This window comes from Dermacentor albipictus, chromosome 9, assembly GCF_038994185.2.
Source record: "Dermacentor albipictus isolate Rhodes 1998 colony chromosome 9, USDA_Dalb.pri_finalv2, whole genome shotgun sequence".
Lineage (NCBI taxonomy): Eukaryota > Metazoa > Arthropoda > Arachnida > Ixodida > Ixodidae > Dermacentor > Dermacentor albipictus.
This window is the reverse complement of record NC_091829.1, coordinates 124,025,719-124,047,252: the sequence shown is the minus strand read 5'-3', so window position 1 is coordinate 124,047,252 and position 21,534 is coordinate 124,025,719. Positions and strand designations below refer to the sequence as shown.

Sequence of the window (21,534 nt, the reverse complement as noted above, 5' to 3'; positions counted from 1 at the left end):
CGTAGGCCTGACATCGTTCACGGAAACCGAAAATAGCTGTGCACATTTAATTTCTGCGTACAGATACTCCACAACACGCCCGAACGTAGCTCATTACTCATTGCTCTAACCGATCATCCGAGAAGCTACCGATAGGATTATAGCGAAGAAAAGGTGGTGCTTCACTGGCTTGGTCTTTGAGCCGAAGGCAGGAACCTGGCGCGAAGGAAGTTGGCATCCTTCCACAAGAAAGATGTTTTGGTCCGCAGGCCAGTAACGTTCGACGACCTTTATGCACTGAACCGTGAATGGTGATCAGTTGTTGGCAGTGTCAACAACAGCAACAAAAAAAAAAAACGATGAAAAACATGCACACTGGCAAAGAAATGAGGGAAAGGTCGCAACAACATCGCCACCGTGCGACCATGCTGCCCTCGACTGCAACGCCCCTTCAAAGGCCTGTAACAAGCCGCTCCCAGTTTCAGAAGAGAAGCTCCGGAACCGAATAAGTATACATGAGGGGGAATGAGAACGTCCTCGAGCCTATTATTTATTAGCCAAAATAACGTACATACAGGTAATTACAATTATACGTAGCACTGTACGTACCTTACAGCAATTTTCCATATGATCTATACACCGGTTCCGACATTTGTCTAATCGCAGCACTACATTTGAAACGCCTCTGTGGTTTGACAGTGACGCACGCGGTCTCCCTGAACGCTCATTCTCATGAAAGCCTTCGCGGCCCTTTTTCGAAGTCTCAACACCGCCACATCACACTTCTCAAAGCGAAACACATTTCCACATATGTGGTCTGCACTTCCCTATGGATTTCGATGGGCATTCGCACTTTGCCTCATAGAAGACCAAGCATACTTTCCTAGTCGAACTCCGTGGACGTGTGAAATACAAGCGCCATCTTCAACATCTGACGGCAGCGCCGTGCCGCGGAACTACGAGTGATTAAGACTGGGACGGTCCAAAAAAAGTTTACCGCTGGGAATGGATATGTCGACTTCGGATTTACAGCCCTAATTTGGCTAAAAAGATAGAGGAAAAGACTTCCTGATTTGCCTGGTATAAACGTTTGGTCGGTTTCTGTTCCTTCTACGCATTCACTAAGTGCACCACCACTGCCAACATCTCCCGAGGAAGCCTTAGCACTTCTGCTGAATGAGAAAAAACAGCAATAAACACATGGTCGTGTCTACGGTTTTTGGCTGGGTGAGGGCTTCACCTACATTTGCTTTTATGATTCGGTGTCGTTCAGCACGCGTCACTGGGGCGCCTCTTCTAGTGTTCGAATATTAGCGCTTTAGCGTCGACATAGTGGCGCACTCTATCATCTGTTTTATCCAGATGAACTTTACGATTTCATTCGAGTTGCCCAAATGCCCAACGTCTTATTAGTTCCCTTTCGTCTTTGGCACAGAGTGCGCATGCGTGATCATTAAACAGCGTTCTGTCTCTGAAAGAAGCTAGTACTCGGGAGCGTCAGCATCAGGCATGACTGACCAAAGAAACGGTGGACACACGCGTCCCGCGTTTGCCTTCATCGACGAACCAACCCCAGGTACAAGCCGGGAAGGCGGCGAGGACGCCTCGGGCACTTCGGACGAATACACTACGTGAGTATTTCCGCTTGTGAAATTCTCGTTGGATATTGTCAGCCGCGGAACCCGCATTACAGATTTTGAAAGCTATACATTTGTTCCCACATCGAAGGGGGCATTTTCGAGGACAACTTACAGGTAGCGTAGCTGCGATTGCTTATGGTCATAGTAAAGAGAGGTGCCTGTTTTTATCAATGTATATATATATATATATATATATATATATATATATATATATATATATATATATATATATATATATATATATATATATATATATATATATATATATATATTAGATCACGTTTGATCAACGCATCACACACTTGTAGTAGTAGCCCATTGCCTCGGATGTTGCGCTGGTTAGCTCGACATCACGGGTAATATTCCAGGTGCAATGATCTTCCACCAGTGATTGTGATGTGCAAATAACGCACCGATACTTTCATATAGGTGCACATTACAGAAATTCAGGTGAATAAATTTAATTCCGAGATTCCTCCAAGACGCTGTCATAGCGATATCGACGTTTTCAAATGTGAAACCCAAGTATATAAATAAATAGAACAGTACGTTATTCTTCCTTTGGCGTTCGAGTGAGCATACTTCAGGAGGCTCAGGAAATATCACAGAAATAGTACAACTTATACAAAACGCAAAAAAAAATTGTGTGACCAAGTGAGCACATTTCCTTTCAAATCCTTGCTGTTACGTGTTTTTCAGGAAATACAAAAGGTGCGACTGAAGAAAAACGCCATACGGCTCTAAATGAGCGCTGTTTATTTTCAAGGCATGTTCAGGTCAGTCGGAAGGTACTAACTGGGCGCCGCGATGGCCGCGTCACTTTGGCGCAACTGCGAACAGCCGCGTTGACAGCGTGTGCAAACGTAATCGTGTAATGGCGAGAACAGTTGCCGACCGCCAATCTTAAGATGCGTGGTCGCAGTCTAGCAGAGCTGCTGCGGACGTGGTTGGGCGACCGATTCGGCTTTCTGGCGTGGCCCCTGTACGAGAGCTAATATAATGTAGCCAAACCTAACCTAACCTTGCGTTACAAAACGCATGATTTTAAGCCCTTGTGCAATGTTCACGCACGCCACTCATGGCACGGCCGTCACGTCGCAATGTGTATGACTAGCCCTTTCCAGTTGACTCGAATCACGTCTTAGAGCTATACGCATGTAGTCCAAAATGAGCGCCTCAGAGGGGATGGCAGTGCACAGGTCTCCTGTCATCAAGAAACAAGTACAATATTTGCGACAAAGAGTATCAGTCCCTGCTTAGAACAACCCGTCGTAATTTCGTCAGTCATAACCGGTCTACTATGTTAACCAACAGTTCTAATCGATTCTGGCGCATCATCAATCCGATTTCCTATCATGATATTGTAATTAATAATGCTGACGGACAACCAGTTACTGAAACTGAGTGTTCGCAGCTTCTGAACGATGTATTCTCATCAGTTTTCACCAATAAAGGTATAACTTCCTCACCAGTATTATAGCCATTGCCTAACATTTCCATCCCAGAAATTGTCATCAGTGAATGTGGTATTCCTGCCCTGTTCAATCACCTCAAAATTACTACTAGCCCTGATTACCTTGGTTACAATGATAAGATACTTAAAAACGCTTCTCTAAACCCCTGTGTTATCACATACCCACCGTGGTTGCTCAGTGGCTATGGTGTTGGGCTGCTGAGCACGAGGTCGCGGGATCTAATCCCGGCCACGGCGGCCGCATTTCGATGGGGGCGAAATGCGAAAACACCCGTGTGCTTAGATTTAGGTGCACGTTAAAGAACCCCAGCTGGTAAAAATTTCCGGAGTCCTCCACTACGGCGTGCCTCATAATCAGAATGTGGTTTTGGCACGTAAAACCCCAAATATTATTATTATGTGTTATCACCCTGTTTTCAGAATCATTATCATCTGGCTGTATTCCTCATGACTGGCGAATAGCCAAAGTAATACCAATTCTGTCAGTAATAAAGTAATAATAATAAGTAATAAAGTAAAGTAATACCAAACTGTCGTCCTATCTCATTAACTAGCAACATATGTAAACTTCTCGAGCACGTCATACATGCACTAGTCATCAACTACCTAGACGACAATTATATTTCAATATATTTTTATATTTTCAAGTACCACCATGGTTTTCGCAGGGGTTATTCATGCGACACTCAACTCACCAGACTCACTAACTACATATTTTCCGCATTGAACGAAGGATTCTAAGTTGACGCAGTGTTTATTTACTTCTCTAAAGTTTTTGATCGCGTTCCTCATCACAGGCTTCTAATCAAATTGACACACTTAAATATTCACCCAAACGCTCTTGCATGGATTAAAAATTTCCTCCCCAACAGACAACAATTCACCTATGCTAATGGATGTAATTCTCCTGTTGTTCCTTTAACATCTGGCATCCCCCAGGGCAGCGTACTTGGTCCCCTACTTTTCTTAATTTTTATTATTGATCTACCTAAATGTGTCTCATTTCGAATTCAATTATTAGCAGATGATTGTGTTACATATAATATTAATACTGACGCTGACCGCCTTTCCCTACATATTGTTCTTGATGCGGTGAGTGCTGGTGCTCCTCGTGGCTTGTCTTCAAATACGTCTAGAACCAAGCTAATGTAATTTACCAACTATTCCACTCGACTTCCTACTGCCTTCTTTCTCTATAATGCTAGCGTAGAGCTTGCGCCAACTTACAATTTTCTTAGCCTTCATCTTCAGTCTGATTTCACTTGGCATTACCATATTAACACCGTCTTAGCATCAGCTAACCGAGAATTCGGTCTTCTTAAGTGTAACATTAAGCCCGCACCTTCACACTTAAAAAATTGCTTATATTATGCTGATCCACCCAAAAATTGAATATGCTCCTGCCATATAGGATCCCGATTAAGCCTACATTATCTACAACATTGAATCTGTGCAAAACCGTGCTGTTCGCTTCATCTTTTCCGATTATTCACACTTCACCAGCGTCACATCTCTAAAACAACGTGCCGAGTTGGAATCACTATCACGTCAACGCCAGTTTGCTCGCCTAGCCTTATTTCATAAATTTTATCACCATTCGACGCTTCGCGATGACTTCTTTTCACCACCTCCTGCAATCTTCCCGCGCCTTGATCAGGCTAACAACGCATAACGTGCCGCTCATCCCTCTACGCAAGGTCGTTTATTCTTCGCAATTTAATAGAATGTAACAACATACCATCACGCATAGCTACTAATGTTAGCTTACCATCTTTCGAAACCTTGTTGCAAGAAAACGGTTAGTGGTAGCAGATTAGTTATTACTTATTGTTATATGTACATATTAACATAATGTGTGAAAAGGCTCTTGTGATTGAATGAATTAGTGCATATACCCCCTGTTCATATCTATTTATTCTATGTTCCTTGTGTCTAGGTGTTTATTTCAGGTAGTTTTATTTCTTGTGTATATTTCATGTTTGTGTCCCCCCACTATGTAATACCCTCGCATGAGGGCCCTTAGGGGCAATGTAAATAAATAAATAAATAAATAAATAAATAAATAAATAAATAAATAAATAAAACATAAATAATTATCTCGTAATCTTGCTACTTAGCACTTTCTTAACTTGGTTCCAGCACCATTTCTTGCTTTCACATATTTCTTGCTTGATGCAATGATTTAAGAAATTGCGCAATTTAATGGTGTGCTGTTCACCCTATGCCAGCCAGCAAGGGATCATTTTCATAAAATGATGCCTTACAGGTATTACCTTCATTAACGAAAGAGTAGTTTCCTTGTTCCAAATTCTGTTTTCTAAAAATATTCTTCAGATGTCTTCGGCTCTACCTGGAAGCAGAGAGTGAAAAGCCAATACGCATGCCTGATCCTACGATTTGTGACGGATACATCAATGACGCGTGGAAGGCGTTGAACAGCCGGACCGATGCTTCTGATGTCAATGGTATGTACGGCATGACCTTTAAGCATCTATACCTCTCGCGAAGATGGTGAACAACCCACAGGGGAGGCAGCATTTCCATCGATCATGACGGCGGCGCCTTTATTGGTCGCACAGACACCTTATTAGCGTCACCATGTCAGTTGATACTGATGCAGTCAGCGTGAAATTAATGCAGATGAATTGAGCGCTTATAGAGATAACACTACGCATGTTCTACATGGCTCAAGTTTCGAATGAATTTATTTTCAACGCAATGAATTCATACGTAATTGCAATCGACGCTTCTAGATTTGTCTTGGATTTCGTGTAGGAATGGGGTCTGAGTACCCAGCTTTGAAATGCGTAGCAAGCCAACCGCATGTTTTATTTTTCGCGTTTGATGCTTGATAGAGGAGCCTGTCGTATAAGGGCCCTTTGCCAGGCGCAATTGCAAATTTAATTTATGCGCTGGAAATTGCCAAGGCACCGTCCAGGGAGCGTTTTGGTAAGACAATTTTTCTAGAGCATTCGCTATGGTAGATGATAGATGACGTCAAGCTGTCTTGCTACGTTGCGATATGCAGGTGAGTCAATTTCTACAGACACTCTCCCCCTCTGCCTCGAATTCCGTCCTCAAGCGGCGTTCCTTGCTTGCCTTCTCCCCCACAGGAACAAAGGCCCTACGTCATGTCAACGTGACGAGCCCCACCCCCATTTTTATTTCGATACACTTCTGACGTACGGCACATCCACTTGTGCGCATCCTGTCATTGTATGATCAACCAAATTCCCGTGCAGTGGTCGGTTCCGTTGCAAGCAATTAGCATTGCACAGATGCATTTGTTCGTGGGACCTTGAATGGCTCTCTCGAAGCGCGGCTCCTTCCAGAGGAATGGCGCGTGGCCTACTGTTGACAATTGCAATTGTTTCCTGCCACGCAGCCGCTTATACGTTGGAGGCGCAGTAGCCACCACTTAATCTAGGAGCCGCGCTTATGTATTTACAACAGCCAAACCTGGTGAGGGAACCTTCGAGACGACTTTCTGTCTACCTTACGGAATACCAGCTCCGCCATATTAATATTCTCTAAAACATGCGGTCATTATATTTAACGCAGCGTGCCGAGATTGCTGTTGTTGTATTGTCATATGACACTGTGACATTGCCTTGTCCACTTGTAATTCTGCAAGTCTCAAATGCCGCCAACACCACCCTCACATATGCGCATTGGGCGACCTATTTTAATCAGTGTGATAGTTATCGAAGGCTTGCAGAGCATCTCAGCCATATTTTTATAATGAGTTGTTAAACATGCTCTCCTAACTGTAAATTCATTCCTAGGAACTTCAGTTACCGACCTGTGTAAATATATGCATTGGATAGTCAGGCTTTTAGAGAATAGTCCACTATCCGTTTGAGCTTGCATCTGTCACATCAAGGCAAGGTTCTCCTGGGTATTCTTCTAGCTTCAATGCAGTTTTTGCCCTTGTCCTGTCACCTTTTCCTTTGTACACGAGCCGATTAGGCTGTCTACGGCACGCAATGAATAGGTGGTATGCAAAACCTGCACGTGCACTTTTTCACACGACCCGTTGACCTGTACAAGGTTGTTGATATCGGGGTACAAAGTGATTAGAGTCGACATGCGAGTTGGTGACATCATTTGGCATCATGCTTTCGCTGCACCCCCCCCACCCCCAAGCTTTCGAAACAATTTGTTTTGAATAGGATTCTGCTCAGGGACATTTCCGATTTTCCTGCTCAACTTGTAAAATGCATAAATGCCTTGAAGAACAATTCTTAGACTGACATGAACGATGTTCGTTGGATTGGAGAAAGTTCTAGCTACTGTAGTCAGGGAATTGTATACTAAGGGTCTGGATGGTATGCTGAAATTGTCGGGAATTGGCAAGTTTCTAAAAATTTGAAACACAACGTCTGTAATTTAGTAACTCCAATCCTAAAACAAATATCCTAGCCCTGTGAACCGCATGCTTTAGAAAATCTAAAGCGGCCAAGTTTGATTTAAGAATTTACAATTTACAGAAATGACAAATGTCTCCAAGCGTTTTTCTAAAGTCGTGGCTACAACATTCTGGAAATTTCAGACCGCTGCGTATTACTTTGTCGATTTACAAGTATTATTAAATGTTCTTTTCAGAATTATGGTATCGTTTCTATTGCTCAATTACAGAGTTGCAAGCTTGATGTTGTTTTTTATAAATTTTGGCTGAATCAACACTCTTTAGAAGGACATTCACAGCTGGATCATGAAGTTCGTTTACGGCAGTCGCAAGATTTCGTCATTTTCTTTCACATTCGATAGCCTTCATCAAATTTGGTGCAAGTGTGACAGAGAAAAACAATATCCCTGCTCCCCAGTACTTAGACAGAAGCCTCCGCGCTGAAGTTTTTTTTTAGCACGTTACTAACTAAGCAACTTTACTACAACGTCCCTCTTGGTAAAGGCAAGTTTGGTGACTGCCAAAGTCTCCTTATTGAACCTACTGAACGTTTCATTGTGACGTTAGTGAAGCATGAAATACGCGTCTTGCTGGAAATTAGAAACACAAATTTGACCTTTGTAGCGCACTAAAAATGGTGATCTGTCGTCTTTTGCTTAGAACCTGGTGGTGTTCTTTTGTGCCGCCATAATTACAGCGTATCTACTTGAAAAAAAAATCCACATTCTGCAAATTTTGTTGAGCTTGGCCCTTTCGTCAATACGAATCTTTTGCTTGCATTTGGCACCTAATTTCAGAATTTCTGAAAGAAAAAGTACTGCATACGCCAACACAGCCTCCAGCTTTCCCTACCACTAAAGCCCAACTTAAACGTTTTCATGCCACCAATCTCGGCGTGAAATTTTCTTGCTCTTGAACACCTCTGCTGTTCTTTTGGGCCATGCAGATGCCAGTGACAGCGGAAGCACCAATTACGTGCCTGTAGTGACCACCGGCAGGGCCGATCACGCCTGGCCTAGTACGAGTCGTGCTGGCATTGAGAAAGTATCGTCCACTACGAAAGACATGGCAAGGTGAGCCAAGATTACGAAATATTTCTTGACATAAGACAGCCACCCATTTAGGGAACTGCGACAGCAACTGTACCGCTCACATGGGATGTTATCTCGCGTAATAAATAGAAAAATAGGTCATAACTATAAAATCAACAGAAAACACCTGCGCCAAATGCGTGTGAAAACACTTCAAGGACGCCTAATGACGCTTCAAAGGCTCCTGAAGACGCTCGAAGGACGTGTGCAGATGTTTAAAAGAAGCGTGAAGGCGTTTCAAAGAAGCGTGGATACACGTTTAACAGACGCGCGGTGATGTTTCATCGACGCAGTGGAGACGTTTCACCGACGCAGTGGAGACGTTTCACAGACGCAGTGGACACGTTTCACCGACGCAGTGGACACGTTTCACCGACGCAGTGGACACGTTTCACCGACGCAGTGGACACGTTTCACCGACGCAGTGGAGACATTTCACCGACGCAGTGGAGACGTTTCACCGACGCAGTGGAGACGTTTCACCGACGCAGTGGACACGTTTCACCGACGCAGTGGACACGTTTCACCGACGCAGTGGTGATGTTTCACCGACGCAGTGGTGGCGTTTCACCGACGCAGTGGATACGTTTCACAGACGCAGTGGGAACGTTTAAAGGACGCGTCGGGACGTTTGAAGTACGCGTGAGCACGCTTCAAGGATGCGCGAAACCGCTCTCATTTTTCCATACCGTAGGGTATGATGACGCCGCGTGCAAATGGGCAGTTCTGCAGCAGATTCGCCGATGAAGAGTGTGACAAATGTTTGGCAACCAGCCCCTTTGGCGGCTGCAGGCAGCATTGCTCGGCCATCCAAGAAGAGCTCATCAACGTCTAGGTTCGTTGCATTTAAAGATACTGTCACTCAAGGCGTGCCGTTGCCAAAACACCGCTTGCAAGAAGGGCGCTGAGCACGATTCCTAGTTGAACGGCGTCACCGTTTTATTTGCGGCCCTGTAAGCCACACTAACCCTGCGTCATATGGAATGAAACAAACTTTGTAAGCTAAGTAAGCTGTCTTATATTTCACATGCAGCACAAACGTCTTCTGCAATGTGTATACACAAATATTGTACATGAATGTAAGGGGACTTCTATGCATTCTAGATTAAATTAAAAAAAACCTATTTAAAATCTAGTCCTAAAGTGATGTGACCCGCCGTCGCTGCGTAGTGGCTAAATTGTTCGGCAGCTAAGTACGAGGTCGTGAGATTAATCTCCGACCGTTGGGGACGAACTGCGAAAATACCTGAGTACTTTGATTTAGGTCCATAATAAGAGCCCCTGGTATTCCAATTATGCCGGAGTCCCCAACTGCAACGTGCCTCATAAAGAAGTCGTGGTTTTGGCGCATAAAACCCCATAATTCAGCAATTTTTAACTATTGTGTGTTGAGGAAACACACCGAATAACTACACACACTCTCATAGACAATGTTATTGTTCACAAAAGGCCACGATGATGGTCTCATCTCTACGGTGGTGTGGCTATAACAGTAGACAAAGGGGTTCCCTGCTGTCAATTACAACTCCAAATGACCTTTGAAGCAGACGCTGTTGGAGCACTCCTGCTCGATAAGCTGGTGAGAATCACTTCCAGCATCCCTCCCAACCACCAACTTCAAAGAACAGTTTCCGAGCCTTATGATAAACATCCCTAAATCTATATAGTCTTGCGAGATTCAATTGCGCATAGTACCCTCTGGGGACATTCTCGTTGTAATACTCGCTGTAATTGTTTCTGCTGTGAACACATCTTTATTAATAACGAGCCGAATTTCTTTCGCTTCAGATAAAGCATTAACCTCGATAGGCATAAGCATAGTATCCTGTACACTCCTGCCCTACCTAGAGCTGAACGTCCTAAAGAACGTGTGAGAAGTCTGTACCGGGAACTGATGAGCCTATGTACGCAATAATAAAACACCTTCACCTTGATACACAAATCACTATGTGGCCCCTTTTGAACGCCATGTGGCCAGCAACATACATTTCTTTAGCATGGAAAGGGGCTATTTATGTGTCTATCTTGAAGCAGGGTAAGGATAGATCTTCTGTTGCAAGTTACCTGACTATAGCGTTAAGAGGCTGCTTGTGTAAGCTATTTGAAAAAAAATGATCAAACGAGAGGGCGGACAGTAGACTCGCCCACATTCTAAAAGCCAAGCAATCGTTACTGTAAAGATGGAAAGGCCAACGCCTGAACCATCGGCTGCGGGAGAAGATTGCGGAGCTAAACTGCAGCTTCCAGCAGCACTGCTCCGCACTAGCTAGGCAATAATAGGACGAGATCTGCAACGTGACTGACGGGCAGGAACGCAGAGGCGGCAGCTACCGAGGACGTGACCTCCCAATACTCGGGTCGACCTAACGCGGAATTTATGCCGACTTCACCACGGAAGAGTTCATAGAAGCGCTCGGAGGTCTCAACCGCCTTTTTGAACCAGGGGCGATAACATCACGAACAAGGCCCTCCACAATCTGGGCGAGAGCGGCGCGGAACAGCTCATTATGATAGTGAGACGTCGCGTCCAGGGAAAGCTACCATAGAAGGAAAGACGACCTGAACGGTCTTAATGCCAAAACCCGGCAAACATTTCAGAATGGACAATCTGCGCCCAATCTCGCTTACATCGTGCGTGGGTAAGACCATGGAGCGTGTGGTGCTTAACCGTATGAAGCCTTACCTGGAAGAGAACGAGATATATCCTCAGAAAATCATTGGCTTTCATCAGGAGTTGGCGATGCAACACGCTATGAAGCTGGTTAAAAGCCAGATACTAGACAACGCAACCACAGGCGTCAAGGACATCCTAGGCCTAGACCTAGAAGAGGCATTTGATAACATACGGGACTCCTTTATTCTTCAACAAATCTCAACACTCGGAGTTTGTCAATGTCTCCATGACTACGTCTGTGACTTCCTGAGGGGAAGGCAGGCCTCGCTACGAGTCGGGTCCCCGCAGGGCTCGGCTATATCCCCTACCCTCTTTAATCTGGCCATGATAGGAGTGTCCACGCAGTTCACTCGATTAGAGAACCTCCAACATGCCATCTATGCAGATGATGTGACCACGGGAATGGCAAAGTGGAGCGAAGCACAAATCGAGCACACTTTACAAAATGCGATCCGAACCATTGATGAGTAAGTACCTCAAACCAACAGGCCTGTGGTGCCCACCGAGCAAGTCTGAGCTGCTGATATATAGACCCAAGAGACAAAGTCCCAAACCGAAGGGATGGGACACAGGCCCCAACCCATGCGTCTGCCTGTACACCGCTAAAGGCAACACGATTCCGGTGGTTGGTCACATCAAGATGTTGGGCATGACAATAGAGGTGAACGGCTCTAACACCATCGCAGTCGTGAAGCTCAGCACGAAGGCCGGCAACGCCACACGCCTACTGAGAAGGGTAGCCAACCGGCATCACGGGCTCAAGGAGGACAACCTGCTTAGACTGGCACAGGCCTCCGTAATCAGTCACTTCGTGTACATCGCGGCGATACACGAATGGTCCAAAGTGATGAGAGACAAGCTTGACACGCTCCTGCGCAAGGTCGTCAAGAGAGCCATGGGTCTACCCATGCACAGGAGCACGGAGGCACCGGACGCATTAGGCATGTACAACACGCTGAGCGAGATTGCGGAGGCACAGGAATGGGCACAGATCACCAGGCAGTCCTGCACACCTGCGGGCAGATGGATCCTACGAGAAATCAGCGTCGCGCCTCAGGAGATAGTGTAACAGCCATGGGCTAACACCCGACCAGAAGAAAAAGGTCAGGGCAGCCCCTCTGCCCAGGAATATGAACCCAGAGCACCACATCGACAGATTTGCTCGAGCCAAAGCACTCTTCAAACAGGCAGCCGCCTACAGGAAAGCACGCTGTTTTACGGACGCAGCCAAATATCCTGGCAGACGAGCGTACGTAGCAGCGGTGGTCGACAAAGATGGCACGGTCATTAACGCGTGCACGGTCCGCACTAATAGTCCTGAGGAGGGCGACGAGGCGGCCATCAGCCTTGCATGATGAGAAGACGATAAAAGCTTGGTGTACTGCGACTCCAAGAAGGGATTCTGTCTTCCAAAACAGCGAGCATATCCGCTACCATCGGCAGAATACTTTACTCATCCTCTCACCCCAAAATACATCAATTGGTTCCCGGCACACATGGGACCATTGGAGGGGCCGCTCCCCAAGCTCAACAAGACGGCACGCGAGGCCCCACGTGACCTAACTCATCGTGCGACAGGATCGAAGAGCCAGCTCGACCCCCTCGTCACTTACAACGATCTCACCCAGCATTATAAGTTAGTCAAGAGAACCGTGCCGCTACCGCACAAAGCACTCAATAAAGCACAAGAAGTCGCGTACAAGCGGCTTTAGACGGGAACCTACCCATGCTCAGCCTTCCTGCACAAAATTGTTCCGGACGCGCACCCTCACAATGCGTGTCGCTACTGTAAGAATATAGCTAGCCTTGCCCACATGCAATGGGGTTGTCCCCTGGTGCAGGGGGCCAGGACCCCCAATGAAAAGTGGGACCGAGCTCTACGTAGCTCGGACCTTGAAGCACAGCTCTGGGCTGTCCATCGGGCCCGCGACACGGCGGAGGGGCATGGCCTCTCTGTCCCGACGTGGGGGCGGACCGCTGCACACTAATCGAGTGCACCAACAGACGTCAAGAAAGTTATTCATCCATCCATTCATCAAATTTGGGCAATTACTTTCTTGAATGACACAAATTCCTTGACCTTTATCAACCATGAGCTAGCTGACCATCTCGTGTGGATTCAGGCTTACATCCGGGAAGCTTCTGTTTAGAAACAGTTCTTTCTGTCAGTGTTCCTTGATATCGAAAACGCTTGACACCCCACCTGGCCCCACGGAAGTTTGCGACATCTCTCGGAAAGGGGTATTCGAGGCAACATGCTTAGCTTAGTAGAAAGGTATTTACAGAGCTGGCAATGCTCTCTCCGTGCAATTATTACAGGAGATTGGGTTACAAGAGGCTCGAGCACTTATTTGTACCATTGTTATCATAAAAAATAATTTTTGTGCTATTATTTACTCCACAACGTATGTTTTATTCCGCTTGTGTCGATGACGAGCAGATTGAACATAAATGAAGTAACCTCGCAATCTACGAATGCGTAGTTCAAATTGGCTTGAACAAAGCGTCGACAGAAGCACAGGAAAATTTATTTGAATTACATTTCTTGGAAAGCTCCTCCCTGCTTTTTTTTCGAGAGAGGCGTGGTCCAAGACCTCCATGTTGAGGTGCATGTAAATACTTACCAGTGAAAAAAAAAGGGGGCACTAAATTTTAAGGCGTCATTTTAGGCACGAAGTTAGCCTTTACTACACGCCTGAGAGAGTCACGGGAAATTGAAAATTGATAGACAGGAAGGTCACCCAACATTCAGTCAAGTTGTATAACCTCCACTGGACGAAAGGAAGAAGGAAGAGAACGTATAAGAAAAGAGTCTGCTGTGGATATCGCTGACCTAGCAGAGTTATCTGCTCTATACCACAAATAGTCATTCAATCCTGAAGTACCTTATAAACAAATGCCAAAAAACAATGAAGGTTCTTAAACTTCTGTCACAAACAACGTGGGGCTGTGACGGGAAGTTCCTCAAACTTCTACAAAAGCCTCATTGGAACACACCTGCATTACGGTGCCATGGAGTGTCAGTGTGCTGGATCCTGCCAATCACCTAGCCAACCAGTTGACCCGTTGTAAGTACTCTAACAGTTAAGCTGACAGTGTTCGTGCAAATCAAGTTGCTGTTGTGAATATAGCGTATGAGCCATATGCATCAGATATTGCCCTGAGTGTGTTGTGCGTCCTATGCCAGGCAGCGCAGAGTGTCGTTAGTGTGTCCGAAACATTGAAAGTAGCGCGTTTATTTAGCAGAACATTGCCTTTTTGGAAATTGCTTTTATTAAAAAATAACTTCCACCTTTTGTCACAGCTGCAAGCATCTTATATCAATAATTTAGTTATTTGCAGCAGCTCTGATGACGCCTGGCGTTACCAGTTGAACACGGAGCGCAGGCCGATAATCGACCTGATTTACAAGCTCGACGGTACGTAAGCGATGGTCTTTCGCCTTTACAACAAAATATGGGAGAGATGCCCTACGTCTACCATGGCAGTGGTGCCATTTATTGCGCATAAAGATGCGATTCACTAAAGCCGCCAAGTCGGTTTCCGCAGGAGCCACCTTATCACTCTCCTTAGTAGGCAATTTGTGCAGATGCGTGCAAATTCATACACAACCTATGTAGCTCAACTTTTGAAGGAAATTATTATCGCATAATTAAAGTAGCCAAGGCACCCTCGTGGGTGATCGAGGCAGAAACCGAGACTATACATTCTACGCAGCCATCAACTGAGTCATAATTCGATTCGGCGCTTCACCAAATGTATATATATTATTTGTCAAGTATAATCTGTGAGTTCGTCGTGCTGGCACCATAATTTGTCTCTGAAACCGACTGAATATCGTTGACAAAGATAATGCTTAGATACCCACCGTGGTTGCTTAGTGGCTTTGCCGTTGCGCAGCTAAGCACAATGTCAAGGAGTAAAATGGCGGTTGCGGCGGCTGCATTTCAATCGGGGCGAAATACAAAAATATCTGCGTGCAGTACATTGGGCGCACGTTAAAGAGCACCAGGTGACCAAATTATTCCGATGGTTTCGGCACGTAATGCTCCACAATTGCAGTTTAATAAGTTTTCAATCGAATGCGGAGAAAGATGTGTACTTAGGGTTATGTTTCAGATGGCTATACCGGAGGATCGAAGCGGTACTACAGGGGCGAATCGCTCAACTGTAGCATGCTATAAGCAGATGACGTAACCCGCTACGGCTGACTGCAAAAGTTACGCATATGATTTCGGGCTACCCAAGAAAGTTTATATTGAATCTCTAGGTTCCAACAAGCCGACCAACAACGGCATATACAACCTTACAATTTTAATGAAAATTTCGCGCAATGAGATACAAAATTGTGGGTAAGTTGCTTAAGCTCTGAGACTATGAATCTACTCAAACTAACATAACAATACGCTTCTCAAACTTCAACAAACTCTAACCCCATGCCCATATTAACAATCACAGTACTCAGCGGCCTCCTCTAAGTGTACCCCCTACCTCGATATTGTAGCGTGTTGGTAACAAGAAAGTCCACGACATGAATATACCACTGCTTCCCAAACTAAATACGTTCTCTTTTTTGTAAGGTGATTAGCACTGTTTGCTTCCATGAAGCATTTTTCGTTCTTGCAGTATCCGTGCAACTTCCTTCACTGCTCTGACTGATATTAGTTGCGATTTTAATGGTGCTACTCATAAAACTAATACCGTTCGAAAATGAATTTGCCTTAAATTTTCACGTGTGCAAGAACACTATAGTTCATTAAAATTCAGAGATGCTAAAACTAGAAACTTTAGTACCGGCGTTCAACAAACCGGTATTTATGCTTTCTCCTGCATAGTTGAGTGTCATTGCCTCGCAAATTAACAATTCATTACTTTCCCAGCTAATATGATTTCTGCAACACGACCCTTACATATGCGCACTGAGTAATCTTATAGATACAAAGCATTTTTAAGGAAAAATTTGCTACTTTCACAGCAGCTATCCGTCTATCTATTCACCATTCACATTGGTGGTCTCGCAGTAGTTTCGTTAGCTTCGTATGTATCAAAATACACATAGTCTGACAAGAGTGTACGAAGAACACAAGTTATCGGTAATGACATGAATACCATGACATGCGTTTAGCGTAGGTTATCAAACAGCCGCCTAGGTCTTGGTGCTCTCATGGTAGCTTCGTCAACTTCGTATGCATCAAAATTGGCATAGTATGACAAGAATGTATGAGCAACATCATTGATAGGGCATAATATGTATACCATGGCATGAACGTCAGGAAGGTCATGAAACAGCCTCCCTTCATCTTGGTGCTCTCATGGTCGTTTCTTTAGCTTGGTATCTACCACAATGGGCATAGTATGACAAAACTGCATGACGAACATAAATGACAGGTCATGACATGAAAATAATGATATGTGTGTCATATAGGTCATCAAACAGCCGCCTACGTCTTGGTATATGTACCAATATTAGCATAATATGCCAAGAGTGTATGACGAACATAAAAGCTCAGTGCCCTTCCACTCTGTTAAGAAGGATGGCCAAGGAAGCAGCGTATGTGGGCCCCTTAATGGCGAACTGCAACTCCGCCGTGCGACTGCCTGGTTTGCACAATCTTCGGGATTGGCCCACGTATGGGCAGCTCTCAACGCCTCCAGCTTCACCTCCGCTGCCGGTCTTCGGTATTTGGCGTCTACACATGGACACGATCCTGGGCGAACTAGCGCTTAACAGCTCTGCTCTAAGTCTTTGGTCATGTCATGAGTGAATTTCATGAAATGCTTGTCTTGTAGGTCATCAAACATCCGCCTACATCTTGGTGCTCTCACAGTCATTTTATTAACATGGTAGGCTCCGCGCACACTGTTTCGCGTAGCACTGCTTCCCACAGGGCATAGGATGCAGCGGATTTTTTAATGTTGTCTGATGGTCTATCGATGGCCTACACAGGGATGTAAGGGACGACAGCCGTTTGAAGCATGGAATACATGTAGCTCCCGTTGTCGGCAACCTTCAGGAGACCTTGAGCAAACCTCCGGAGCTGTTATCCAGGAAATCAAGACGAGAATGGGACGTGAATGGGGCGAGAACAAAACGAGAACAAATAGGCATCGTTGGGAGAGCAAAACGATATCATCCGGGGAACCAGTCAAAACGTCAGAAAATGCAGTCTCCTGCCTGCAACTCCTTCTAGAGGACCGCATTACATAGGGTAGTTACTGCCCAAAGAAGTTAAAAAAATATTGCTTCCAATCGTGCCGGTAGCGAGCAGGAGACCCCGATTAAAGGGGTACACATGCCAGTCTCGAACCGCTGGGCGCTATGGCAGGTGGCCCTTCTCAGCCATGACCTCACCGATCAACTTTGGGGCGTCCGGCACGCCGAGGATGCTGCCCGCGTCAAAGGACTTGAGGTGGCACCTAGGTTCGGGTGGTTATAGCCCTACCTGGCCCTAATCACCGGCCATATTGAATAAAGTTTTCACTCACTCCCTCCTACTTCTTACTCTTGCCTGCTTGCAGCATCACTTAAGTTGTAATTTCTTGTACGCTGAAGTACATAGTGGCATAGTGCACATTTCATAGGGGACTATGAATCACGAGTCCATACTCGTGATTCCATATTCTTTTCGTAATGAGCTTCTAACAATCCACCGCTTGTAGCCTGTTTCCTTAAGAACTCCCCCCCCCCCCCCCCCCCTATGCAGGAGTGCTCAAATAGGTTTCAGATAACCGGCTTCTGAAATGCGAGTACGTCGTTGACAGACGCATGTGTGAATCGTAGCAGGTCAACAATTTCTGGACAATCTTCGAAGAAAAATTTATAATACATCGTCTGAAATACGTCCTCTCACTTTTCTTTGTCCTTGTCTGCAACGGGCTACGTCTGCTGCTTGCAATAGATGAAAAAGAGAAAGAACATTGTGAAGCATCTGATCTGGCTATTACTAGGTGATGCCGCAAATATGTTAGGTCAAGGGTGGCGCGCTGAAGAAACAGATATGTTCATTTTCGCTGCGAACACTATCGTGTTCTGCCCGCGGTTTGTGATGAAGCGTAATAATCTTCCCAAGAAACCAACATCGCAGAATCTTGAGTGGTCAGCTCCCTTATGGCCACGAAGTCTTGTAGGCATTCAAGACCGAGTTTTATAAGGAAAAGTGCACCGCATATGCAAGCACTGCAATAGGATTCCTCTACCACTAACAGCTTTTGGTTCGACGATGAAAAATTCCTTTCTTATGAATTGGCCTTGCAGAGCTTGGAATTGACACTTTTTATGTACTTTGATACATACAGGTGCATATTCCAGCGGTAGCCCTAGTCACCTGCACCTGGAGCCCACAAGCAGCATCGATCCCACAAAGCACAGCACAAGCCGCACTGGAATGGTGGAAGCATCAGCAAGTTTACCATACGGAGCCAGGTAAGCCGATATTAAGAAAAGTTTCACTGCTAAACAACTCGGAGACTACAAGGAATGCTTACTGGAGTGCAACTATGCCGGCTCCCTCTATATGTTCAAATGGAGCGCAACCTCGGATGTCTGCAACAGGAACAGCATCAGCAGTTTTGAACATTCGGCCGGCGGAGCTGGCGTTAACATACTTCCTTGTTGCAAGAGAGCGACTCGACACGGACAGAGCAGAAAGCATAGGGTTTCGCACAATAACCCGCCGTGGTTGCTCAGTGGCTATCGTGTTGGGCTGCTGAGCCCGGTCGCGGGATCGAATCCCGGCCACGGCGGCCTCATTTCGATGGAGGCGAAATGCGAAAACACCCGTGTACTTAGATTTAGGTGCACGTTAAAGAACCCCAGGTGGTCGAAATTCCCGAAGTCCTCCGCTACGGCGCCCCTCATAATCAGAAAGTGCTTTTGACACGTAAAACCCGATAATTTTTTAAGGGTTTCCCACAATATACTTGAGAGTACTCTAGCACTGCAATCGTTGAGCCACCATCGGAATGATGGTGGCTCGATGATGGTGGCTCAGACATAGATTTGTCTGAATATTCGCACGTTGTTATTGGTCCGTTTATTAAGCTTTGCCTGCCTTCAAATTTCAGAACAACCTTTTCACTTCGAAGTCCAGGAGACGCTACAAACACGTACAATAGGTACTAATGGAAACGACTGACTTGTCGAGTTGGCCAAATGGAAACGCGCCAAGCGTATCAAGGCACTGGCTTGCCCACGATAATTATATGAGGATGTTTCACATCACTTGTCGATGCATGCGTCTGTGGCGCAATATTTTCAATATTCGGCCTGTTTGCTTAGAGGTCCTGTGTTCGAATCCTGCCGTCGGAAAATTTTATTATTTTTTATTCAAATATTTATTACTCAGCACAATGTTCAACATAACGAGTTTACAAAGTCACTACGCCGTTTGAAGCCAGAAGGAGAAAGTTTAGGCAAATCCATGTACGTCCCATAATTCCCTTGCTCCCGTAGAAACTAGCCCCAGATTTCCCTCTACTAGTTAATGTATGAAACTATGGCAAAAAGGAGGGGAACACCAAATGGCACAATCATGAAGCTACAACAACTCGCCCGATATTCCATCCTTTAGCACGCTGCAATATGCGGCGCAGTTGAAGGCTCGTTACCTGCTTACTCACTACAGCTGAAGGAACTCATATTGATAGTGATGAGAAAGATTAAATTGTGAGGCCCCTCAGGGGCGTCTGCATCAGCAGGAGCTTGGTGTGTTGCGACACCACGTAACCGAGCACACAAGGGTTGGACTCTCCCGCGTGTAGCCGTGCGCGGCTTAGCCATGTCTGGGGAAAGGGCGATCCTCTGGGTTGAGCCGAGGCCGGGTGTTCGGACCTTTAAAGCCCCCCAGCGAAGGCAACACACCTCTTTGGCCTCTGCTTCACATAGATGGCACCTCCAGACTTACTCAACTGGAGGAAATCGGCAGTTACCTTTTCCTGTCCTCCTCTCCAACCTTCGTCTTTCTCTCCCATTTTTCCATCTTTCATGTCTTCTCCTCACTTTTTCTCACTTCCTAGTTTCCCGGCGGCATGGGTTAACCATGTGTGGCTAGCCAGCCTTGGTTATGCTGTATTTGGTTATAGCAGCGATGTACGGCTGGCGTGGGCAGGGTTTCTCTTGCAGGGACTTCTGTCACGTCCCCCTGCTGGGCTCCATGGTGAGTGGTTGGCATCGCGGCCGAAAACCGAACTATACTTATGGAAAATGCTTCTCGTGAACTACTTGATCGCCCTCAGAAACTGCGGCGCACCGATGATGTTTTTCAGCTTTCCGGGCGACAAGTCCACAACTTCGCTCGATTTTACGTAATTCACTCAGAAAAACCTGACAAACTAGTGCGAACCATTTCACCATTCTTTGTTTCCAATTCTTGGTACAGGATATAGGGTGTCGAGAATATCAAGCGGTGATCTCCTTTTGGAGCTCCAAGAACAGAAGCAGTATAAAAAACTGCCGGAACTTGTGTCATTTGGGGAGACCCAAGTAACAGTAACCCCGTACCGTACTATGAACACTCCCCGCGGTGTTGTCTCAGACGATCACTTGCTAGAGCTCACTGAAGCTGAACTCTTGGAGGGCTACAGTGAACAGAATATCATAAATGTTAAACGAAGTAAGATGAGGTGAGAGGGTAAAGAGATCAAGACAAAGCACCTGATACTCACCTCCGGCTCATGTGTCCTTCCCGAGTCCATCGAGGCGGGTTATATCAAACTTCGTGTTAGGCCATACGTGTCCAATCCTATTAGATGCCTTAAGTGCCAAAGGTTCGGCGACAGTTCAGAGAACTCTTGAGGCCGGCTGACATTTGCTAAGTGCAGTAACACTGAACATTCCTCTGAAACGTGCCAGAACGCTCCACATTGTGTCAACTGTGATGGTGAGCATGCCGCATACTAACGGTCCGGCCCGCCTTGGAAAAGAGAAAAAGAAATTGTGATAATCAAAATCAAAGAAAACAGATCTTTCGAGGAAGCACGTAGGCGGGCGTCATACCTGTCTAAGAGCAGCTCTGCCGATGTGGCGCGTCAGGGAGCAGCGTAGCAACGGCCTCCGGCGGCTGTCCGAGCCATAAGCAGTTATTCGGCAGTTACGCCATCTGCCCCCGGGGCGGTTGCAGCTAGCGCTGCTCCGTCAACCCAGCAGAAGGGACCATCGACCCCGAAGGTGGGCGCTGCCAAGGCTGCCCCAACCTCCCAGGCCTCCATTCAGCGCTGGCAACAGCCAGCACAGACAAATCCCTCAGGGAACCCCATCGACCTCCGGGCTG

The 21,534-nt window shown here is 46.0% G+C and overlaps 1 protein-coding gene across 2 annotated transcripts in view; it reads left to right on the top strand.

The window, feature by feature from the left end:
• Nucleotides 1-1,370: 1,370 nt before the first annotated feature.
• LOC135918869 (zinc finger protein 596-like) overlaps nucleotides 1,371-21,534 on the top strand; it is a 34,951-nt gene continuing 14,787 nt past the window's right edge. The window contains exons 1-5 of one of the 2 annotated variants that reach the window (XM_065452561.2): nucleotides 1,371-1,610; nucleotides 5,428-5,558; nucleotides 8,448-8,574; nucleotides 14,612-14,685; nucleotides 18,563-18,689. In XM_065452561.2, the coding sequence (XP_065308633.2) occupies nucleotides 1,489-1,610; nucleotides 5,428-5,558; nucleotides 8,448-8,574; nucleotides 14,612-14,685; nucleotides 18,563-18,689 (581 nt within the window). In that variant the 5' untranslated portion in view covers nucleotides 1,371-1,488. Of the gene's footprint in view, nucleotides 1,611-5,427; nucleotides 5,559-8,447; nucleotides 8,575-14,608; nucleotides 14,686-18,562; nucleotides 18,690-21,534 lie in introns of both variants that reach the window. The other variant, XM_065452560.2, reaches the window with a different exon arrangement.